The 24,090-nt window shown below is 45.7% G+C and overlaps 1 protein-coding gene and 1 pseudogene across 5 annotated transcripts in view; both read right to left on the bottom strand.

Moving 5' to 3' along the window:
• LOC132007018 (nuclear cap-binding protein subunit 2-like) overlaps window positions 1–9,310 on the bottom strand; it is a 15,353-nt pseudogene extending 6,043 nt beyond the window's left edge.
• An 826-nt stretch (window positions 9,311–10,136) lies between these two features.
• The window catches only part of LOC132007282 (A-kinase anchor protein 17B-like), a 28,115-nt gene continuing 14,161 nt past the window's right edge, over window positions 10,137–24,090 (bottom strand). For 4 of the 5 annotated variants that reach the window (XM_059385386.1, XM_059385389.1, XM_059385387.1 and 1 more), the window contains 4 exons: window positions 19,494–20,262; window positions 17,966–18,093; window positions 16,251–16,524; window positions 11,510–14,517 (listed from right to left, as the gene is read on the bottom strand). In XM_059385386.1, the coding sequence (XP_059241369.1) occupies window positions 12,889–14,517; window positions 16,251–16,524; window positions 17,966–18,093; window positions 19,494–20,262 (2,800 nt within the window). In that variant the 3' untranslated portion in view covers window positions 11,510–12,888. Of the gene's footprint in view, window positions 14,518–16,250; window positions 16,525–17,965; window positions 18,094–19,493; window positions 20,263–24,090 lie in introns of all 5 variants that reach the window. The other variant, XM_059385390.1, reaches the window with a different exon arrangement.

Below are 24,090 nucleotides of genomic sequence, written 5' to 3'. Positions count from 1 at the left end.
GTGGGGGGGGACGGAGAGGAGGCTGGAGCGCCCGGGCCGGGGCGGGGGGCGGCTGCTGGAGGGGGACCTGCGGGGTGGGCGAGCTCGCCGCCCTGAAAGAGGGGGCACGGCCGCGCGCAGAGTTGAGGGAGCTTCGAGGGCATGGGGTTTGGGGGGTTCCTGGAAGGAGGGGCGGTGTCGGGCTGGAGAAGGGAAACGAGGGTGTCTCGAGGGAAGCGCGGGGGGGGGGCAGGTCCAGCCTGGGAGAGGAGGCAAAGGCCGCTGCCGCCGGGAGGGGCCGCGGAGTGTGTGAAGGCGTGGGAGCCAGAGAGCGGGGGTGGGATGAGCGGCAGGTAGCAGCCAAGTGTGTGCCAGCGGGCGGTGTGTGAGTGCGTAGTCCGTGGCTGTGGCTGGCCAGGCGCGAGTGTGCGGGCGTGCGCGCGCTCGGAATGTGGCATGTGTCAGGTATGTGTGTGGCATGTGTTTGGTATGTGTGTGCGCGTGCTGTGTGTGGCCGACAGAAAAGCTGGAAGGTGAACGGGGAGGCTCGGTGGGGGGAGACGGGGCGAGCTGATGGAGGGAGGTTGGGAGGAGGCTTAACGTAGCGGACAATGGGAACGTGGCGAGATGAGAAGGTAATAGAGCATTTTAATCTATAGCGGGAGAGAAAGGACTAGAAGCCAAAAAAAAAAAAAAAAATTAAAAATGGAGGGAGGGAGAAGTGGGAGGATCCTGGGAAACAAAAGGGGTAGGGCTGTGAGGGCTGCTGGGTGTGGGGATTTCAGGAAGAGCCAAGCAGAGGGGAAATGAGGGTGGATAACTGCTGAGCCGTTGGAGGGGGGCAGGCTTGGAGGGCCGTTAGGGATGAGGCTTTCTAAGCCTGGTTGCGGATCAGAATCACCTGATGCGCTGGAGAAAAAAAAACACCGATTCCCGGCTTAATCGCAGCCACGGTGGAGGAGGCTCTGTGGGGGAGGTCCAGCAATCTGCGTTTTAAGCAGCTCCCCCAGGCGCATTTGAGAAGCGGCCGGGTTTGGAAAGTCGCGCCCCGTAGACTATTCCGGAGAGGGGGAGGAAGAGATTTTAGCTCCTCTAATGCGGACTCCTAAAAACAAGGAGCTCAGGGAGTGTGTCCATATTGAGGGCCCTCTTCCCCACTGGTCTGGAGAGAGGGAAAAGGATAGAAGGCGGTGGTCACTGTCATCTCCGCTCCTGCTTTGTTTTACCCGCCCAGCCCAACTAATCAAAATCAGATGGGTGAAGGTTCTTCAGGAACTGGTCCCCCTTACCGGTTTTTCCTTGTGGCTGATTTAGAAGACCTACTTTCTGTAGGCCATGTAACTGTCCAAAGAATGTGGGAACCACACCTTCGTTGTTGTCACTTCCCCTGTCACTTCCACTTTACATAATCCAGTAAATAGCTGTCCCTCCTGAGCTACACCATCAAGGACTTCAACCCAGTGCATGGGGTAACATCCTAGGATTATAATTTGCAAAGTCATTGTGAGGAATGCAGGCCTGTGCACAGAAACACAAAACTCGGGGGAGTCAGGCGACCTGAGTTCTGATCCTGGTTGGATTACTGACTAGCTGTGTGACCTGGTGCAAAGCATTGTTCCCTCTCTGGGCCTTAGTTGTCCCTCTGAAAAATGCTAAGGATGGCCCCCCATTGTGAGATCTCCTCAGTCTCTACCCTGTGGTATCATCCCGTGAGCCCATGAATATGTGACCTCACATGCAAATGACCGTTCATATTATAGAGGATTCTTAAAAATTACTCATTCCAGTGCCCACCATTCCATGCACGGCGCTTTTGTGGATACTGGGAATACGGCTGTGAGCAAAACAGACACACATCTGTGCTTATGGAGCTTACATTCTAGTGAAGATACGTTCTGGTGAATAATCTCTATTCTCCAAAGACGTTTAATACTCCCCTTGAGCCATTTTTTAGTGTTCTGTGACCATAATCTCTGGAGTAGCACAGTCCAAACCAGAACAATTGGCCTGGTTTCAAGTACTAGATGCTACCATGTCCACTAGAAGTATATCTATTTATATACACACACATTTGTGAAAACCGTGAGATGGGTTCTTCTTTTTTTTTTTTTTTTAACCTTCGTTAGACTCGATAGCATACAATGAAGATCGCAAGCAACTGGTTTTCTTTCGAACCTTATTTGCATTTAAAAGTTGATCATACATTTTGTGTAATTTGTTAAAAAAAAAATTCCTAGGGGATTGAGGTTTCCAGTGACCAGGCCATATTGAAACTGATCTCATACTTGGCATTACAGTTACCTACAAACTTTAATGTCAGAGTTGCTACCCAGTCTACCTGGGTGGGAACAGCACACAGTTGAAAGTACACTGGCTTCTTTTCCTTTACTTGTGCAATATTTAAATAAGTCTACACATCCACTTTAAGTACCTACAGAATAATTCACCACTCTCTTAGACAAAAGTTCAGTATAATATTATATATAATAGGATTCTAATGTTTTATATAATTTATAAAGTTATTTGGGGATATTGATTCAGCCTTTTTTTTTTCCCCATGAAAGTCTAAGGTGTTTTGAATCTTCACACTCACCGGAGCGATGGAGCTGATCTCTGCTACCTCTTTACTGACAGTTTTGATGATGTAACATGGGGATAGATTTCTGGACCACTGGTACTCTTTATCAAATGATTACTGCTACAGATGCCACATGTTTAACAGAGTCTCACAACCAAAGATCACTACGAGATACTTTTGACTCATTTAAACGTATCAGAATACATTTTATAAGGAAGTGTTTTCATTATGCCTCAGTACCTACTATCTTAAGGAGCCATAACTGTCACTGATATAGCCCAAATGCCTAGAGCTGAGACAGGCTCTGGGTTCAACATCCTCAGTGAATTCTGACCTTTGGATTCAGTATTATCTTGGATGATTTCCCACCACCCCAGCACCCCCAGCAGATAATCATTTGTGGCTCGTTTTATTAGCTATTTGAGAATTACAGGAAACAGATGATAACGTATAGCATATTGATTCGTAAGAGTCTGATGACAAGAGGTCCTTTGGGAGCCGCCACATAATGGGGAAAGCACCAACATCACATGGAATTTGACACTGCCAAAGGGGGTGGTCTTTGTTGATGGGGAAGGAAGCCATTTTCTGGGTATGAACCACGGAGAAATTGACTGTCTAATAAAGAATTGGTCTTTGGTTTTGTTTGTTTTTTAAGAGGGGCCATACGGGGTCTTTGCTGGAAGAGACGCATCCCGGGGCCTTGCCACGTTTTGCCTGGATAAGGAAGCACTGAAGGACGAGTACGATGACCTTTCTGACCTCACTCCTGCCCAGCAGGAGACCCTGAGTGACTGGGACTCTCAGTTCACTTGTAAGCATTTTTTTAACAAATTGTGCCTGGATCAAATTTCTACCAGTAATAGGATTCACAGCAGTACAATAGTTATTACTAAGCAGCCTGGAACTGGGGAGCATTTTGATAGGCTCCTGAATCTTGGACGGATCAAGTTCATGGCTTGGAGTAATTGCAGCAGTGCTGAGTCACTTGCTGTGCTTGCCTCCAGTTTTGAGCCAGTTCTTTATGGGAACTTGGGTTTCTGTTCTTTAAGTCTTTCGACAGTTTCGCCTGGATTCCACACTAGGGTTTGGTGCTTGGTGTGTAGGGGAAAGGCTCTGTAGGGTACAGAGAGAGGGATTGGCAGAAGTCTTGTTGTTTAAAAGCAGCCCACATTTCTGTTGAAGAATGGGAGACTTGTGTTCTGCTACCAAACAGCTTCTCTCTGAATCTAATTGAGCCTAACTATAGGCCTCATCTACAAATGATGCTTATAATCTGCCCAGCAACAATGGTGTCTGCATTTTTAAAAAGAGAGGGAAAAAGGAGCCCCTTGTTTCCTGGCTTATGCTCCAAGGCTGAGGTCTTTGGGAGGAGGGGGGGAATGAGGATGGGGGTTAAGTTCCAACCTTGAGGCTTGAGGAATTGGCTTTGGTCAAACCGAAGTCTAATGATCACTTTAGTGACGCTGCACTAAGAATTTGACTAATCTTTCCCAGCTTTGATGGTATATAAAGACCATGACCCGCGCTTATAGATTTGTTATTTTACAGTGCATCTTCTCTATTTGCTCTTCTCTATAGCCAGTTAAATATTACTGACTCTTTTGGCTAAACCCCACCATTTTCTTTGAAAATACTGCTGACTTCAGAGTTTCTGGATTGATCATTAGCCAGCTGTGGTTCCACCTTTAGGTTTTGGGTCCCAAGCAGACAGAAGTAGAGCTTTCAAGTCTAGAGGCAGGTCTTTTTACTTCAAAAACATAATTCAGCTACCCAACATCACCCCTGATTTTTTTTTTTTTTGGTAGGGGGTATCCTAAGGATGCCTTTGTAAATACAGATTCTTCTGTGTGGGACCAACCCGTCATAATTTCTAACTTACACAGCTCTCTCTTCTAGAGCTTGCCTTTGTCAAGGAGGTGAAGCCTGGGTCAGAATGTTCTCCCCCTTAAACCAAGACACCCCCAGATCCCCTGGTGCCCTTTGAGTGCCACTCAAGCCTGGCATGGGAGCCCCTTAAAGCAGGTTGCCCGGCGCTGCCTGCCCTGTGTTTGTTGTGCGGCCCCGAGCACCCTGGGGACCTTTTATAACATGTTCCAATAGGGAAGTTCCCATTGTTCTCGGTGATTATTTTGCACAAAAGCAGGTCTGGCTACCTGGTTAGACGGGTTGGTTACTCCTCTCTAATTCCTACCCATACGCAGAAAGGGGAGACTCTCTTGGCCTGGGACAGCGATAGGATTAACCCCGCGTTAGGTGGGCCCCAAGAATATGGCCAGCCGGGGGGTGGGGTGGGGCGCAGTCTGTTGGCTCTACCCTTTCTCATCTCTTTCGGAAAAATGTTTTATTTCAATTCAGTTCAATTGACCTTTATCGTAGGACAGTAGTTTCAGAGGTAGAGCTCAGTGGTTCTTTGGCTGCACCTTACACCGAGCGCTCACCCTATCACGTGCCCTCCTCCATGCCCCGCTCCCGGTTCCTCTCCAGCAGCCATCAGTTTGTTCTTTGCAGTTCAGAGTCTCTTACGCTTGGCCTCCCTGTTTTCGCCTTGTTTTATTTGTCCCTCCCCCTTCCCCTATGTCCACCTGTTTTATTTCTTAAATTCCGCAGAAGAAATCACGTGGTATTCGTCTTTCTCTGACGGACTTCGCTTAGCTGAACAGTTCCACCCGAGTCATTGCAAATGGGAAGGTGTAGTTCTTTTCGATGGCTGGGTTTCTGGTCTGCGCTCTCAGATCTGTTTCCTCCCGTGCTCTCCTGCCTCCTTAAGCACTCACTTAACTGCTATGCATAGCTCTTTCCTTGCGTCAGGGAAAAAAGACATGGGTCTCCTGCTTTCCTCCATCCACCGGACTCCTCACCCCTTCCCTCCACCATCAGCCGACTACGAAGTGCTCGCTGGTTCGTTTCCTCCCTGCACCTGCTTAACTCCTGCCGCCGTTTCCAGTCCCACGATTCCACTAGGCTGCCCCTTCTCTGAGCTTTCCAGGGACCTGTTTCTTGCCAGCAGTAACCTGACTTGTCCAGCCCTTGCCTTGGATTTCCTGTCACGTGCCCTCCCCACCCCACCCCCGCCGAGAGCCTCAGTCTCCGGAGTCCCCGGGTTGGTCCATGGGAGCTCCAGTTTTAACTTCATTAACTCACGCGTCCAGTTTTCCTTTAAAGTAGCTCATACCCTGGCCTTTCCGTTCCCATGGACACCCTAGTACCGGCTCTTGTTCCTCCACACGCACACCTACCCGCTGGCCTCCTGGGCAGCCTGCACCTGCTCCCCTCGCCAGAATCCGCCCGGTAACGCCTCTGCCACCCCGTCTGCGCCAGAGCACTGGCTTCCTTTGTCTTAAACCCTTGCCACTTATGGGATCAAGTCCAAACTCTTCAGGCTGTCTTTCCACAACCTTCATGCTACACTGGCTTCTCCACCCTCACTCCCACTCTGTCGCTGTCAGCTTGCTCCCCAGATCTGTTTGGCCTCACTGGCCTGCCTTTGTACATGGCATTGTCACTTTCTGGAACCCCCTCTTGCCTCAGGTCCTTCCATGCATTGTCCAACGCACAGCTGCCTTCGTCAGGTGTTCGGAAGACCCCCTAAGGACTCCTCCGGAGCCCTTGCTCTTCTCACTGGCCCCCCTGCACACAGACATGACTCACTTGGACCTTCCCTTGCCCACTCCGTGCCCGAAATTGCTACCTGTTCGCTGTTTTTTCCAAACTCTTAATTCTTAATTCCCCGTTGGCGAGGACGGTTTGGGGGGCGGGGGGTCCCGGGCGATTGACAGCTTTTCGGGAAGCCCAGCCCGCAGGCCTGCAACGGATGCTTTCAGGTGAAGCAGGACCGTGCTCATTTGTGTTTTCTTCTCTCCCTCCAGTCAAGTACCATCATGTGGGCAAACTGCTGAAGGAGGGGGAGGAGCCCACTGTGTACTCTGATGAGGAAGAACCAAAAGACGGGAATGCTCGGAAAAATGATTAAAGCAACCAGTGGAAGCATATCTATTTTTGTATTTTGCAGAATCATTTGTAACATTCCAGTCTGTCTTTAAAACATGGTGATTTCAATATTTAGAGCAGTTTCGAACTCGCTGTTAAGTTTTTGTAATTAACATCACTAGTGACACTGAACCAATTAACTCTTCCGTCTTCAAGTGCATGGCGTGTTTGTGTGTCACAAATCCAGACCGTGAACTGCAGTGCTGTAACCAAACATCAGGACTTTCCCCTTCTGTCTGTGGTTAGTGCCAGCTGCCTTTAAATTGGTTTTTTTCCTTGAGCGACACAGGTAAGACTTGGGTATTTCCCCCAAATAGGTTTAAGAAAAAAAAAGTTAACTGGGCAAAGTCCTAGCCGTGAGAACCAAGGATCAACTTCTTGTCCTCATGTCCTCAAGATAGCAAATCCCTTATTTCTCAATTGACTTAACTGCATGATTTCTGTTTTATCTACCTCTAAAGCAAATCTGCAGTGTTCCAAAGCCTCTTTGGTATTGACAAAAGAGAGCTGCCCAGAAAAAAAAATTAAAAAAAAAAGAAATCTCAAAGCTGGGCCTGGTCGGGAAAAATACATTCACTGTGTTCGTAGACTACATCATTCTTTTTGTCCTCTGGACACTCAGATGCCTCCACTAACACAGCAATGTACAGTAAGGCTTAAAACAGGATCTGAACATTCAAAAGAAAGCTTTGGAAGAAATCCACTGGCTTGCTGAGAAACCTGAATACAGGAAAAAACGTAGAACTATCTTTCCCATTCCCACGTTCACGGTGGGACAAGAGTGATTTCACACAGTTTGCCAGGAGTGGGAGGGTATGCCTCTACTCTCCGGGGAGCCTTCACACCCTCCCCTGCCACCTCCCAGGAGTGAAGAAAGTATACATCACTAGCCAAGGGGTTTTTTAAAGTATATTCCTTAAGGTAACAGTTAATTCTTCTGTTACAAAACCATAGCCACTGCAAGAGTAGTAGGCCAAGTGTCTAAGTCTTTGATATTGGTCTTTTGGTTAACAATAAACTTCGCTTAAGTAGACTGTTCAGTTGTATGAATTTGTAAAAGTATTATATGAACTAGTGAGGTTTCAAACTCTTGTAATTGTAGTTGAATAGTCCTTGTATTTTCTTGTGAACTGTGTTTAATGGTTTTACCTCAAATCAGAAAACAAAATGAAGTGCTTTGGTCAGTTAATAAAAAATGGTTTTACCCAGTACAGTGTGGTGGGTTTTTAAAACCTTTAAGGTTCTTTAAATCTTAACCTAAGAAACCAGATTCAATCATTTTATTTTAGCTTAATACTGTTTCGTGTGTGTGTGTGTGTGTGTGTGTGTGTGTGTGTGTGTGTGTGTATTCCAAAAGAAACCAGTAATGGGGCAAAACTTCAGAGGCCTCATACCACAAACCAAATACCAGCTTGTCCTGTTAAGAAATGGTGAACTGGGGCACCTGGGTGGCTCAGTCATTAAGCGTCTGCCTTCAGCTCAGGTCCTGGGATGGTGCTGCACTGGATTCCCTGCTCAGCGGGGAGCCTGTCTCTCCCTCTGCTCCTCCCCTCCACGTGCAGGCTCTCAAGTAAATATTTTTTAAAAACAGTGAATTGAGATTAGCTAAACTGTACTCATGAAAATGTGCAAACTCATTTTTAAGAAGTTAGTGAATTTATTTTTGTGACTTGTCAGTCTCTGCCCCTTAAATCAGAACTTTCTAAACTCGAAGCCACCTCTTCCTTGAGGTCCATAGCAAGGTTATCAAGGGCTAACTTTACTAAGGACATTAAAAGTGCCTTCGCAGGTTTGGCTGTTTCTGTTTTCAGATACCATCTGATCAGGAAGGCATTCGGAAATTCTTATATGCTAGCAAAGTTAATTCGCCTCCTGTCAAAAGGTCAGATTTGCATACGCAGTTCGTTGTGTCAGCACAACTTCTCAGAATATTAGTGTTTTGCCATTCTCATGTTCAAATCAGCAGAGTTTTCTTTTCTTTTTCTTTTTTTGAGAGAGAGAAAAGGCACACAAGCAGGGGGAGGGCAGAGACAGAGGCAGGCTCCCCGCTGAGCAGAAAGCCAGATGTAGAACTCCATCCCAAGACTCTGAGATCATGACCTGAGCTGAAGACATCCCTTGGTCGAGTTTTCTTACAAAGGGATGTACTCCGACCCAGAGAGGGCTCGCAGCTTTCTGCTTTTTATGTTCCCAAACCGTTGCCTCTTTCTGTTTTTAAAAGGGCCCTGTCCCCACCCCCACCAGGTTTCATTCAACTAATCGAGTTGCCCATTTCGTGCCAAGTACCCTGTTACACCGTGTGCTTCAAGGGAAGGGGTGGAAGACAGAAGCTGGGCCACCTTGCAGCCTGAAATCTCATTCAGATGTGAAGATTAGGCTACTCCTTTTTCTGAGTTAAAACGGGTTTGATGCCAAGAGGAAACCGTCCAGAGCCTGGTTAAAGCTTCGATCTCAAATAGCTCAACTCCCTGCCATTCAGAGTGAAATCAACATTGTATTGATTACATGTAAAATGATATTATAGTAAGGCAGGACTTGGGTCTAAAAACTTTTCAAATCTAGCTGGCATATTGAGAAACCACATTACATAAAAGGCGCCATTTAAGATGGTGGGGCGTGGTGGTTACAGGCACCCAGCCAGCAGGGGTGGTGGCAGGTGAACCCCATGGGTTTGTTCCCCTACTTCTATCCAGGCCCCCACCCCCCCACAGAGGCACTGTGTTCTCTCCATGGTTTCCGTACCTCCCAAATCTGGCTGTGCATGCCACGTTCACCTTACTACCTCAGAGGGCCAAAGAGGCTAATCCAAGATCTAGAACAAGCATCAGGACAGCCCTTGCTGTTTTGGAGAGCGCTCTGCGACCATCCTGCCCTCCCCCCACCCCACAACAAGGACCCTTTCAGCTGTAAGGGAACCAGATGGAACTAAGGTACAGCCTTTCTTATAGAACACTGGGAGGCAGCTTGCACGCTTCACGTCAAAACGCAGTAACTCTGGACTGATCAGGGACCAAGCAGTGAAACCCTTAGCTTCTCCGACTAAAACCCCCGCCCCAACCTACACCCTCGCTGACATCAGGAGATTGTAGAACTCCTCCACCAGGTGCTACAGGGGTGAAGGGAAAGGCCACTGGGTCCATTTCGCTGCCTTCTAAGATTATTGATGAAACCTTTGCCGAAGGGAGGATAGTCTTCAGTCCAAATATTGTTATTTCAATTTATCCAAAATGAAGATAAAACCGTGATCTCCAAGTGCATGAGCTCTGACATAGTCTGTTCCCAGACCTCGGCATCACGGAGGGAAAAGTCATGAAGAGGCCATATCAAAACCGGATGTGTGTGTCTATTTTCATGGAAAATGCTGGAGATGTGGGACATCCTAGCCAACGTGCGTGGCAAATGAACAGGCTCTAGTCACCTTGACCATTTTATTTTTAATATATCTGAAAATTAAATATGTACTATTTCTCTAACAATGCAAATGAGACAAAGGGTTGGCATCAGGAGTGCAAAGCAGCTTACTATAAGTAGAAACTCACCCCCCGCCCCATGGAATTATTAGCATTTATTTAAAACATTGTAGACAGTCTCACAACAAATAAAAATACATTTATTTGGTTCTTACTTTCAAAATTACCAGGTTATGTGGCTTTCTACCTGAGAAATTCAAACAAATTGAACAAAAAGACATCGACAGGTTTTTAGTTTTCTTGAAGCGCTATTAGCAGCACATACAAGGGAAACACAAGAAAACACCTATTTAAAAAGACAGAGTTTAAAGTTCAGGCCCTTACTTACTTAATAGGTCATAGAAAAAAGATGAGAAAATACTCTTGCACCACTTAAAGAACAGCACAATGAAGAAGAACAGTGTTAATTAATAGAAAGTGATCACAATATTTTCGGTTCTATTTCATTCCTTACTAAGCCACTCATTCCACTGAAAAGTACAGGATAAATTGTTCTTTTCCTCATTTAAGGCCTACACACACACACACACACACACACAAAGGTTTATTCAAATCTAAAACACATTACCACAAGACATATAAAAATCCAAAGTTGTACAGAACGTAAACATGAAACCAGTATTTTTACTTACTTCTAGGCCCCAGGATGGTATTTAGCAAACAAACAAAACCAGACAAAATATTAGATAGAAGTGACTTAGCACCGGTTCTATTGTCCCCCTCAAAAAAAATTGCACATGCTGTATTCCGTATTTTTTTTTTATGTCTGGTTACTGAGAAGCAAATTGTTTTCATGCCCAAAAATCTCTGCAAAGAAAAATTATCGAATGGCAGAAGAAATGAAGATTTGTTTTCAAAACAAGCACAACTGCTTTCCATTACAAACTCATAATGTTCTTTGTTTCAGTGGCATGAAACATGAAAAAAAAAATAAGGAGCAAGGGTCTCACTGGAGGAGAAAAAAATACCTAGTTACCAAAAGTTGTCTGACAAAACACAAGCTCTTAGCACTTTAAAAGGCTACTCTGGGCAACAGTACTTTGAACATTAATAGTCCTTGCTAGTGAAAAGGCACTCACCCCACGAGCCATTTTTTCAGATGTGACAAGCCAAGCCTAGTGGTGATGGTAGAGTCACTAGCTTGAAGTGGAACTGAACACAAGGAAGTCCACAAATCATTCGTTGGTTACCGTCTCGTTAATAATAAGCATGACCTGCTACGTTACATTCATTTTTTTGAACTTCTGCATGAACTAGTGTATCTCTATTAAATGCGATTAGAAGAGATCAATGAAACAATGTGCGGTTCTTACTTTCGGTGAATTAGAAGATCGCGTGGCCCCTTCAGCTATCAGGCTGGTTCTGAGCACAGGACGTGCCTTGTCATTCGGGGCAACCCCACTGACTGGCATCCCACCCTTGGCCCTAACAGCTGGTACTTATCTACAGAACGTCAAGTTAAGACTGAAATGAACCACGCCCTATAAAAACACGGCCTTCCACTACTTCTGTGAATGGAAATCTCCTTTTTCTGCCGCAGCCAGTCTAACCTCATTGATGTCTTCCACTGCCGGGTCAGGTATAAGCTTTGTTGGTAAAAAAAAAAAAAAAAAAAGAAGGTCATCTACTGCCTCTGGGGTCCTAAATCCTATATAAGGCAGAAGGAATCAGCCGAGCTTTCAATAGAACATGCGCTGCATTGAGATGTAAGTCTTTACGAATCTATAAAATATCTCCATTTAAAAACATATTCAAGAAGTCCAAAACCAGTAGGTAAAAAGATAAATTGCTTCTGTTAAGAGATTACAAATCCTACACACATACCGATTTTTTCCCCAGCTAGAAAACTAGGGCTTTGCCCTTGACTCCTCCTAACTCCATGGCATTACAGAGGATCGAGGAGGCACTTGTTCGTGTTTGATAAAAGTCAGTTTGGGGATAGTCAGTGGCTTTTTACAAACTGATGTCACCCAACCCTGAGTGAAAGAATTACAGAACCTGAAACGGATTACTGCCGTGTCCCAGCTTCCGAAGAGACATTCATGGCACCCCGGGATCTTTCCATCTTGCCTTTTGCAAATCCCACTGGTTATTTTGCTTCAGTGCTCTTGCTTTTCGACGATGGAATGACATGGGATACTTCTAAAAACAGCTCTGTGAATGGTCCGCTATCTGTTTAAGCCTCAAGAGACAATCCGAGGCCCTTTCCGTGGATTGTTCCGAGTTTTGTTTCACAAAGGACAATTCTCTAGAGTACTGTGAACACACTGATGAAATTAATTTCCTCCTGGTGGGTGGTCATGAAACCATCGGTGTCACAAATGAGTCTGTGATGTGTCCTAACTGTCATGTCTTCTGCTACCTGTCGTTATGTCTGGATAAAAGGAAAGTTTTGTGGCCACACCTAGCTTTTCTGACCAAATCCAAGCATGGGTGAAAAGATCCTAGTTCAGCTGCCGTTGTCCCCTTTGAAGGTAACGGACACTAAATGATGGTGTTCTAACAGCTAGAGAGCCGCAAGGGGGCTACTGACTCCACGCCATGTCCATTTGCTTTCTGGCTGGCACTGGTCTCAGGTTGCAGCTGCACTGTACAAAAGTCTATCCTTGGATCAAGCTGTACAGGCATGTGGTTTTACCAACCCTTGGAATCTGGATGTTTCTTATTTCCAAAGTTTACCAACACACCTGCAGTCATTTATGCTTTATACTTTGGCGAGGGAAACAAGGTTTTGCCTTTGACCTTGCCCAAGCTTTTAAGTGCTGCTCTCTTGCTCTGTAGTTCCTAACTACATTAGCTGTATTTGGTTTTAAGTGTTCTATCCTGCACATTGTTTGCTGAGAATGAGGGGGTTTCTGATCTATGAGGCCTTTAAAACATCTGAAAATACAAAGAACTAGCGTAGCCATTTCCAAAATAGCTTCCATAGTTGAGGTGCTCCTGACTGTCATGTCTAATATAATAATTACCAGAATTCAGCGTGGGATCTCTAGAACGCGCGTGTCTTTTAAACCTTCTGACCTCCTGGTTATATTCTGACTTCCATGGGGTCTCTCTTCTTTGGGCCAAATTCCCCACGTAGAAAACGTGACCACTTTTGGCTGATGCTACGGGCACACGAGCGGACCCGTAGTTCGCCTGCTGGCCAGATGTGCTGTCGCCGAGCCTCCTCCTCTTCCTTGTGATGTGGTCTAACAGACCTCCAGGACCCGATCTGCCGAGCAAGTATTTGGGGACTGCTGTTGCCCTCCTTTTGGTGGTGCTCTTCTCATTCTTAATGGAATGGTTTTCGCCCTCCAGCCACGAACATCTCCATTCACACCTGGACCTCTCGCCTGGTTTCCCCAGCTTGGGTTTGGAGGAGCTGTGCTCCCCATGGCGGCTCCACTTTGAATACAAGGCCTGCGGACTTGCCCTAATTTCTCGAACACTAGTGGTGAGGTCGTCATCATCAAGAGATCTTTTTTCTGGGGAGCTATCATATGTGGCCACAGACCTCTCTTCCTCCTCTTTGTTTACGCTAAGGGTTTCACTGAAGCATTCGGAATCACTACTGATTTCCTCTAAGAAATCTGTCAACTCCAGATCTAAGACGGCTGACCTCCTAGGTGAGGAAACTTGGCTGTGACTTGGGGAGTTGGAATCTCTGAGCTGGTGAGCTTGCATCTTTTCTAACAGATGGCTCTTTCCATCAGCTGGGGACAGGTGATCACCAGCGTCGCTGACTGTGTCCTTACAATGATTTTTCAACTCCTCGGTACATTCTTTGGCATGATTCACTTTTCCTCTCTTTTGTGGTTTAAGCTCAGGATCCTGAGTACAAACCTCGGATGGGGTTTCATCTTCTTGAACCCGTTCTCTTGCTGCCAGGTTTTGCATTTGGCTCGGACTGGTGGAGTGATGCTTCCGTTTTCTCAGATTGATCTGAAATCCGTTTCCCTTAGCACGGACAGCCCTCTGCCACTGACATGGGATTGCTAGATGACTTGGTTCTAGGCAGATGCGGGCATACTCTGGAGTTTGATAGTAGTTTAATAGGTAATCAATAAATTCATCTGTTTCATAGATCTTCTGTTTCTTGCCGTGGCCTGGCTCAGATAATCTAGAAGCATTGGATTTGTTAGAACTGCACTGGTCTTCTCCCTCAAGAGACTGATCTTGAATCATCACATTCTGCAAAGAATTCTGGTCAGAGACCAAACTGTGACCGTAGCCCTCGGTTAATAACTTTCCAGTTCTCTCTTTTCTAGCTGAGTATCTTTTTTTTTTTCTCCCAAGGTGGTGGGAAGATTTACGTAAGTGAGCCCTAGTTCTTTTCTTCATTTTTTGTTTTCCTTTATTGTCTGACTTGGCAACCTGATATTTTGGCATTTCCTCCTGATTTTGAAGATACTGGGTGTTTAACTCTTCTTGCTTCAGCATTTCCAGCGTGTTCCCTGGAGCCTGGTTCTCTCTGGGGCTTGCATCATCTACCCCCTGTGGGTTAAACTGTGTGGATCCCTTTAAAGAGAAAGGTTAAAAATCTCAACATGAAAAACCTCACAGTGCAACAGTCTCAAAGAAGATGGGGCTTTCTGGCATGGTTCTGAAGAGGTTTCTAACATGTAAGGTAGATCCAAATTAGGAACGATATTGCCCGGAGGAAAGAGGACGTACGGGATTCAATCTCTCAGGCGAACGTAAGCTGTGTTTCTGAGGTCTGTGTGCATGATTTATGTACCTTCAAAACACATGACCGCTTTTTTTTTAATCTGTTCACAAACTGGTGAGGACTTCTGGTTCCAGGTCTTAGGCTAGGGGCTGGGGATAGTGAGAGGAATAAGAAATGCTCTACAGCCTTCCCAGAAAATCCTAGAACAGGAAATGTGTGTCTCAAAGGGAATCAGCTGGCTTACAAGAGAGCCTGCCTGTTTGTCAGCCCAGTCCCTTCCCATGGGTTAGCTGGAAAGGATGTCCCTGAGCTGCCCCCCTTCTTCTGCTTCAGTTGAAAGAGAGGCTGCAGGTAGAAAGTGTGGCCATGGCAATGGGTCTGCCTATGCCGTCTGCTCTGCAGAACCGCAGGCAGGTGAAAGGTGGCCCATGGGTCCCACCCCACTGGGAGCGATCACACTGTGCTCTCACTGACACAGGGGCGCACCTCGGGACAGTGCCTACCCATGACCCGGGACTTGAACCTGGGGGCTGTGTCATCAATGTCAGGCCCCATCAATGGGAGGCAAGAGTTAGGCACCACATACATTTAAGGAGACAAATTCATAGAAAGGAGTCACCCTGGGCACCTGGGTGGCTCAGTTGGTTAAGCATCTGCCTTCAGCTGAGGTCGTGATCCCCAGGGCCCTGGGATCTAGTCCCATATTGGGCTCCCTGCTCAGTTGGGGAGTCTGCTTCTCCCTCTGACCTCTCCCCTCTCATGCCCCCCCCCCAAATAAATTTAAAAAAAAATCTTTTAAAAAATGCTTTAAGTGGCCAATTTAAAGAAAGAAAGAAGTCACCGCCGGAGGCCATTACAGTAAATTAAAAGATCCAGTGAGACTCATTGTGAGTGTAAATGTGAGATTCTTCTGACCCTGACTTCACTAAGTCTGGCAGTCCACACTCATGAGAGAAAGGCCAGAAATGCAAATAGCCATCAAAGTCCCTCTATCTGATCCTGATGTCACTCACTCTGTGTATTTGAAAACCCCAAAGATGCATTTTTAAATGAACCGCCTGGGAACCTTTCTGGCCTTTCCTCCAGGCCATCTGCGGAGTCTGATTATCTTTAGGAGGTCAGTAAAGTGGGGCAAACAAACAAACAACAATTAAAAAAAAATCCTGAAACTCCAAAACTGGAAACTCTCCAAACCAAACAAAATGCTCTGTGATGTCAGAAATTCCTTAGCAAATAGTTGAAGACCAGACTAATGGGTGCTCGCTACACAAAGGTCTCCGTCCAAGGCTCTTCCTTCCCATCCAGACCCGTTGCAGATGAATGGACAAGTCGAGTTAATGGAAGACTCCTACCAACCTCACACCCATGCCATCTGTCCCCCGCCTCTCCCCGGGGTATGAGGGGCCTAGAAGGATAGATTCAGTAGCTATCCTGCTCTGGGATGCACCGTCCCAAGACCGCAGGGCTAAGACAGCCTGTTGAAGACAAACCCCAAAGAAGGCAAACGATCTTCCATGGAGTCAATTTCAAATGGGCCACAGTGTCAGTGTCAAAGTGCGTCTCTAAGCGATCAGGTACCTACCGACAGTGAAGACGGGCGGAGCAAGAGCCTTACAGCAATTTTCCTCAAGAGTACCCGCAGCAGCCGGAGGGCCTCCACCCGCCTCTGGGCCAGCAGGTACTTCCTCTCCTCCCACTCCTCCGAAGAGTCGGGCTCCCGGGCGCTTTCCACGGGGGCTCGGGCCTTTGGTTTCCTGCGCCGGTGTCTGTCTCTCTCTTTCGGGCCTCGTCTCCTCATCCTGGCCTTCTTCCTCTTTTCCTGGGCTCTCCTCTCCTCCTCCTCCTCTTTTCTTTTTCTGGACAACGATTAAGAGTCAGTCATTCAGAAGGCACTGGCTCTCCTTCTAGCTCCTTCCCCACTGCTGCAGGGAGGGTGGATGGGTTAGGTTTCCCGGAATCACGCAGTGCTAACCCCGGGGTCTGACACGCAGAGCTAACCCCGGAGTCTGTCTTAGGGACTAAGACACCATGGGCGTATCAGTCAAAGGGGAAGGACCCAAAACTGAGCTGGTACAGGAGAGAGTATATAAAAAGAAGGCTACAGAATTCAAAGAAGGGGTTTCTCAAAGTCCCCGCTTTGTCAGACCACCAGCAGTCCAGCTTGTGGATTTAGCTGTCATAGCTGTCATTTCATTTCTCTCGAGATCAAAAAGCTTCCATGGAGTTGACTTTCTATAGGCTTAATAAAGGGAAGTCAAGGTACTCAGAAACTCTCACGGCTGAGTACTGGCCCTTGGCACCTATGACCTAACACAGGGCCTGGCATGGAAGAATATGGACTGTTGTCCCCAAAATTCAACTGTTTTGCTTGGGCCCTTATGAACCGTGGCGAAGGGGAAGGAAGGGACAATTACCTGAGTGAGGACTTCGCCAGAAGCTGGAAGATTATCTCAACTACATGTTTAGTCTGGAAATTTGGGAGAACAGTTGCCTTGACCGGGCTCAAACTCTGGCCGAGTTTCACAGACATGATGTCAAGCAACTCCTATTCACCCCACCAGCCAAAAAAAATAAAAGACACACGGAAGGGGACTCTTTATCTCCTTTTTTGAATAACTATAATTTATACGAAAGACTGAAAGAGTAAACACGTGAGGGGAAGGGCCAAGAGGCCAAACTGGTTTTGAGAGCCCATTTGTACTTCTTGGCAAACCTTTGGCAATCCAATAGCCCTTTCTAGGCTCAAGTCCCTAAATTAGAAAACAAGGATAAGCTCAAAGAAATCAACATGGAGGCTCCTCAAATTCACCAAAAGAACTTAAGCCAACAAGAAACAGAAGGCCAAGAAATCCATGCCTTCCTGCTGAGGGGCTGGTTTGACTGTTGACCATTTTGTGGAAGAAAATCTCTCCCCAACCTAAAAAGAATTTTTTTTCCATTTTAAATTAATAGGCAAGGTAAATTTGGGCAAATTGGGGGTGAACGGGTCAACTTTTTAATTTGGGTGGGCTAGGATTTTCAGTGTAAAAGCCGAGATCCCTTTATTTATTTATTTTTAAAAATAATTTCTTCCCAGGTATCTTGATCTAGCTCGCTACCTATTGTCCCTGAGAAGTTGTTTTTTAAGTTTCTCATCTTTCAACCACACTTTGGTCTTGTAACAGCACAGCCGGAAGACTGTACCAATTCTGGCCACTCCCACCTCAAGGTCACCCATCTAGGGCAGCCATTCACCCGAAGGGATAAGCCCACACGTCAGAAGTGAAAACCCCCCTTGGTCAACGTCAGTCGCCTCACCTTGCAGCCTCCTCCTCATCTCGCTTTACTTTCTTCCTTTCTTCCTCTAGCTCTTGTAACTTCAGCCTTTCTTGATTTCTCCTTCTGATAGCCCCTTCGCTGAAATGTTTGGTCGTGTCAAACATAACCTGTGCACAAAACAATTCAGACTCTCATTAGGAAAGCCTGCCTGAGGCCTGGGTGTTGTTCTAGGCCAGCAAGATGAAACCAGTGTGTACTGAACAATTCAAAACTCGATGAATTCAAAATGTCCTCTCCCCATTACTGTTCTGCTGTTTCCTGGGCATCTGCTCAACAGCTCTGTGGGTTCTAGAACCGTCTTTGGCAGAACCTTTCAGGAGCTCTCACATGGCCCCATCGCCAAGTCTTTATGGGCACAGGCTGTGAAGGATGTGAATTAATTCCCTCGGGCTTGTTATAAAAATCAACTGAGTTCAGGTATTTTAGTCGCCAGAGACAAAAAAAGACAATAAATAAATAAATATTTCAAATGTGGGGGATGAGGGTAGAGGAAGGATTGGGGAAGCAAAGATTCAAGAGAACTGACCTACTGGGATCCGAGATTGGACTGTAGTGATTACTGAGCTACTTTGCAAATCCCCCAAATAAAGTAAAAGCCCTCTCGAGGCACTCCAAGAGAATTTGCTTGAAAAATAAAAGGAGGTAAAAATAGCCCTTTAAATGGGCACAAGAAGTCTAAACACCAAATTCACGATCATAGCCACCTCTGCGGGGTGGGAGGGAGACGGTATGTAATGTAACAGGGAAGATTTTCAAGCCAACGGGTACCTGGGTGGTCACTAGAGCATGTGTTTTATCTTTTGTCTGGCTGAATAGCTCATAATTTTAAAAAAAGATATATTTTAGCATAAGTAGTTTCACACATCTCACACACACACAGACACACACGCACACGTAGGAAGCTATTGAAGGCGAAAGTCCAAATTCATGCTCAAGGCTAAGTGAGAGAATAAGGAATGTTTAGCCCCATCTTTTCCTCTGCTGGAGTAAGAGGTCACAAAGGAGATGGGGTGGCCTGACTGGAGAGACAGGACGATCTCAAAAGGAAAGGATCCCAGTGTCCTGAGCTTATGTTCCAGCAATTCACCTGACAGACATTCCTGAAAATGCAAGCTGTTGCCCCCAAGAGTAAAGGGGGGTAAACTACTCTCCTGTGGGGTCAAACTGCATGGATCCTCTCTCTCTCAGCAACTCAGGTGGAACAAGCCTAGGAGATAGCTCCATAAGGGTCAGAAGAATTCCTCAGCGCCCCAAGAAGTTGGCACAGAGCCCCGGATGATAAGAACCAACCCTTCCAAACCACAGTCGGCAGAAGAATGTCCACATCAGGATTAGTTTTCTTCTTAAACATCCATTTCTGAATGACAACACAAATCTCTACATCAGCCATTGCTCAGAGCCTAATGGGGGGGGGGTCTAAGGAAATTTGTTCTAGAGGCTTCCTTCCAGCTTTTGCTCGGGACCACCTGAACAGTGGGAAATGAAAGAAATCCTGGCTCCTTCTTACCTTGATGTTACAGGCCAGAGCTTTCCCATCATCTCCTTTCAGCATCAGCTTCATCCCTCGAAGGGACTCCATGGCTTTTGCGAAGTCCGTTGACTCCTGGTACTGTACGAAGGCCTCAAATGTCTGCAAGCCGAAGCTGAAACCCCCGAAGTTTCCACTGGTCATCACTTCCCTGTAGGGGTCCAGCATAGGGATGTCCACGTTCTTGATCTTTCCAAAGCTCTCAAAAACCACCCGAAGGATCTCTTCACAGGGCTTCTCCCCACTGGAACCTTTGGGCGCAAACCATTTGCAGGGCAAGCCAGCGAAATAGATAGAATCTGGGCTCTTATCCTGGTCCTGCTCTTCGGCCCCATCGCTCACTGAGGCCTCCTTTTCCCTGGGGAAGCGTTCCCACTCTCCCTGGGCATCTGTAGCCACGACTTTTAAGTCCGTTTTCAAGCCATTCAGCTTGATGATCTTCCCATGTAACTTGGCCTTCAAGATCTGAACCAGACTACGCGTCTCGGCTTCGCCCTCAAATCGGATGAAGTCCTTTGTGCTCTTGGAGAGCCGAACGGTGGTAAACTGGTCAGGGCAAATCAGGCTCTTCAGCTGGTCCAGAACTTCCCAGTTGGAGAAGGGCCTCGTCGGCTCTGAACTTTCTGGGAGCAAGACATTGATCATCAGTTTCGCGATGGGCTTGAGGTAAAGGTGCTGAGCGGCACACAGCTCTGTGGCCTCGGAGTTATCGTACACCACGGTGACCGTCATGGTAGCCCCCGGAAACCTGAGAGGGCCAAAGAGAACATTTTCATACAGATGGTGCAAAACACGGACTTGGATCTTGAATGGTGCTAGCACTCCCAGACTTCCACTCAATTAGTAAGGGAAAGAGAGTACTCTGGGGAGAACTGAGACAATAGCATCTGTCTGCTTACTGGGTTTCAGAGTTTTCAAAGAGTTTCCATATACAGTGGACTCTTGAACAGTACGGGGGCAAGGGGCATCAACCCCCCACCCCTGTGCAGTCCAAAATTCCATGTATAACTTGTGACTCCCTCCAAAACTTAACTCCTAATAGCCTTCTATGGACCAGAAGCCTTACCAATAACAAAAACAACGGAGTAACAGCCACTGGGTATGTTACACACATGCTATTTGGTATTCTTACAATGAAGTAAGCAAGAGAAAAGAACATGTTTTGGGGGGTTTTTTTCCTAAAGATTTTACTTGTTTATTTGAGAGAGAGCGTGTGAGAGAGAATGAGCATGAGAAGTGGGAGGGTCAGCGGGAGAAGCAGACTCTCTGCTGAGCAGGGAGCCCGATATGGGACTTGATCCCGAGACTCCAGGATCATGACCCAAGTCGAAGGCAGTCGCTTAACCAACTGAGCCACCCAGGCATCCCAGAAAAGAACATGTTATTAAGAAAACCATAAGGAAAGGCGAGAAAAATGGGGGTGCCTGCCCTGGCTTTGTTGGTGGAGTGTGCCCCTCTTGACCTCAGTGTCGTGAGTTCGAACCCCACATTGGGGGTAGAGATCACTTTTTTTAAAAAAATCATAAGGAAAAATACATTTACACCACTGTGTTTATCGAAAAAAAAAAAAAAACCACATATAAGTGGACCTGTGCAGTTCAAACTCATGCTGTTTCCAAGGGTCAAATGTACTGCTGTTCAGCTTCCTTCACTGAAAAATAGAGATTCTAGGATTTCCAAGAGGTTTTGTTGAGCAAGTACATGTGAAATCCTTAGGATAGCACCTGGCACACAGGAATTTCTCAATAAACACAAACTATATTGATTATTTATTCGTGGCAATAGTCTCACTTTATCTCATCTGATTCGTGAAGCAACCTGTGAGTAGGCATTGTCGTGCCTGTTTTTACAGATGGGGAAATTCACACAGATTCAGGAAAATGAAATGACTTGCCCACACATTGAGACCACAGGATGCCAAGTCTATTGAGTGATGCTCTCAAAGGCAGAATACCGTAAGAACTGGCTGGGGTGCTACAGAAACAGGGCATTCACGAACACGCACCTGACTTTGCATTCTAGGACGTACGTAGACACATCGGCTCGGATGCCTCCAGTCTATTGACATGCAATAAACTGAACTCTAAGTTCAAGTACAGGAGAGACAACCTCCTCTAATGAGTGACCAAATGAATCTGCCCTCTATTCTGGGACTGGAAAACCTCCCAAACCTGAGTGCTGGCTGGCATTTCCTATTAACAAACTTTCTCAAGCTGCCCTGAGGTGAGTAAGATCGCTAATACTGGGAATTGAGGATTTCTGCTCCTATTTGCTGACTTCAAAGAGCACTTCCCAATAAAGGAGTTCTTCCTGAAGTGTATATATTCAGAGTCCATATAACCCGAGCTTCTCACTAATGTCAACTTCAGAGAGGTTTAGACTCAAACATATACAGGTAGCTGATGGAAATTTTAACACAAAATTTACTATTAAAACTTAGTTAACTTTATAGGTGCACAATTTTTAAAAAATTTTTTATTTAAATTCAATTTAGTTCATATATAGTGTATTATTAGTTTCAGGGGTAGAATTTAGTGATCCGTCAGGTACATATAATAATTCATTTACAAAATAACTGTCCATAAAGGACAAGCCATATCAATTTCCTTGGGTTTATATAAGCTGGTTTTTTTTAAAGGCCTCCAAATGCTGTATCTAAGATACTAAGGTACTAAGAATTCTTATAATAGCAACACTGAACTGGGATGTTATGAAAACAAGCATGTTTTCTTTCTCCTAAAACATTAACAAAATAGCAAAACGAAGAAGAAAATTCAGTTTTGCTGTAATTTGCAACCTAAATAAGAGTTAACACTAAGCTCCTTTAGGAGAAAAATTAATTTGATATCCAACTACAATATACTGAATTCCAAAATTTATCTATAGTCAATGGGTATTTGTTTATACAACCTAATTTAAAGCAACGGCTTTTTTTTTTTTTTTAAGATTTTATTTATTTGATAGAGGGAAAGTGAGAGAGCCACGAGATAGGGGAGGGCCAGAGGGAGGAGCAGAGTCCCCCGCTGAAATACTAGACCCTAGGACCCCGAGATCATGACCCGGAGCCGAAGGCAGACGCTTAACCGACTGAGCCACCCAGGCTCCCTTAAAGCAACAACTTTTAAAAAAAAAACATTCCAGAAAAAAAAATAAACACAAAATAGTTAACCACTTCAAAGTAATCAGGTTTGTCATGCTCTTACCAATTATTCCAGTGCTATTGCCTTTGTGTTAAACATCTCAGAATGTTTCCTTTCTGATGGATTTCAAAGTCTGGGTTGATGGATGTCAATTTTGAAATTCTTTTTCTCATGGCTTTGATATTTAGAAATTGTCAACAATTACCTAGAATCAAGAATGTTGCATAAAATGGGTAACTAAAAAGCAAACTGATTTTCTGGGCACCTGGGTGGCTCAGTCAGTCAAGCATCAGCCTTTGGCTCAAGTCATGAACCTGGAGTCTCCGGATCAAGTCCCACGTGCGGCTCCCCACTCAGCAGGGAGTCTGCTTCTCCCTCTGACCTTCCCCCCCTCTCCTGCTTTCTCTCTCTGTGTCTCTCAAATAAATAAATAAAATCTTTTTAAAAAACTGATTTTCTTAATTGGCTTATAACCACCTCCCCTAAAAGGAGATTCTAATAAAGGCTCTAATTCTTTCTTTTTTAATTCATTCATACATTGTTGGATGAGTTTAGAGCTTTGAAAGATGACACCTCTGAAGGACAACATTCATTTGGATGTCATGGTAGAACAGTTACAAAAATAATCCCAGGTCACCACCCAGCCCCATAGCCATACTCTGCAATGTGACTTCAAGTCATTGCTGCTGAGAGATAGACTCTGTTTCCCCCCAGTTTTTGAATGTAAGCTGACTTTCCCCACACACACACCACTAGAATGTGGCAAAAGTGACAGAATGCCAGTTCTAGGCCTAGGTCTCAAGTGGCCCTTAATCTCCTGGAACTGCCATTCCGGGAGCACACCCCTGAGCTGGCCTGCGGGAGGATTCTGGACCAAATGGAAAAGAGCCCCCTGGTGGCAGATGAGACATCCTCATTGAGCCAGATCCCGGCCAACCTGACCATGAACCCCTGAGCGAGCCCAACAGTCCAGCCAACCTATAGACCTGGGAGAAATAATAAATCACTATTATTTAAGCCACTAAGTTTGGGGCTGGTTTGTTACACAATAGCTAACTGATACAAACATCTAGCTCTTAATTAGTTTCAAGATACACAATTCCACTAATAGTTTTACACAAATGAATACAAATAATAAAAACCAATTTCTGGGAGAGTTTTGGGGAGAAAAACACAGGCACCTTCATATCTTGCTTAAGATAATGTACTTCATTCTTTCCTAGAATAATTTAGCAAAACAAACCAAGACTCATAAAAAGGCTCATCTCCTCAGACCAAGAAACCTGCCCTAGAAACTTATCCTAGAGAAATAATCAAAAATAAGAAAAAAAATATGGGGCACCTAGCTGGCTTAGTAGGTAAAGCGTGGACTCTAGATCTCAGGGGTGTGATTTCAAGCCCCGTGTTGGGCATGGAGCCTACTTAAAAAAAAAAAA

The sequence above is a fragment of the Mustela nigripes genome, chromosome X (genome assembly GCF_022355385.1).
Source record: "Mustela nigripes isolate SB6536 chromosome X, MUSNIG.SB6536, whole genome shotgun sequence".
NCBI classification, from domain to species: Eukaryota; Metazoa; Chordata; class Mammalia; order Carnivora; family Mustelidae; genus Mustela; species Mustela nigripes.
Note: the sequence above shows the minus strand (reverse complement) of the source record. Positions and strands in the feature narration are given on the sequence as shown.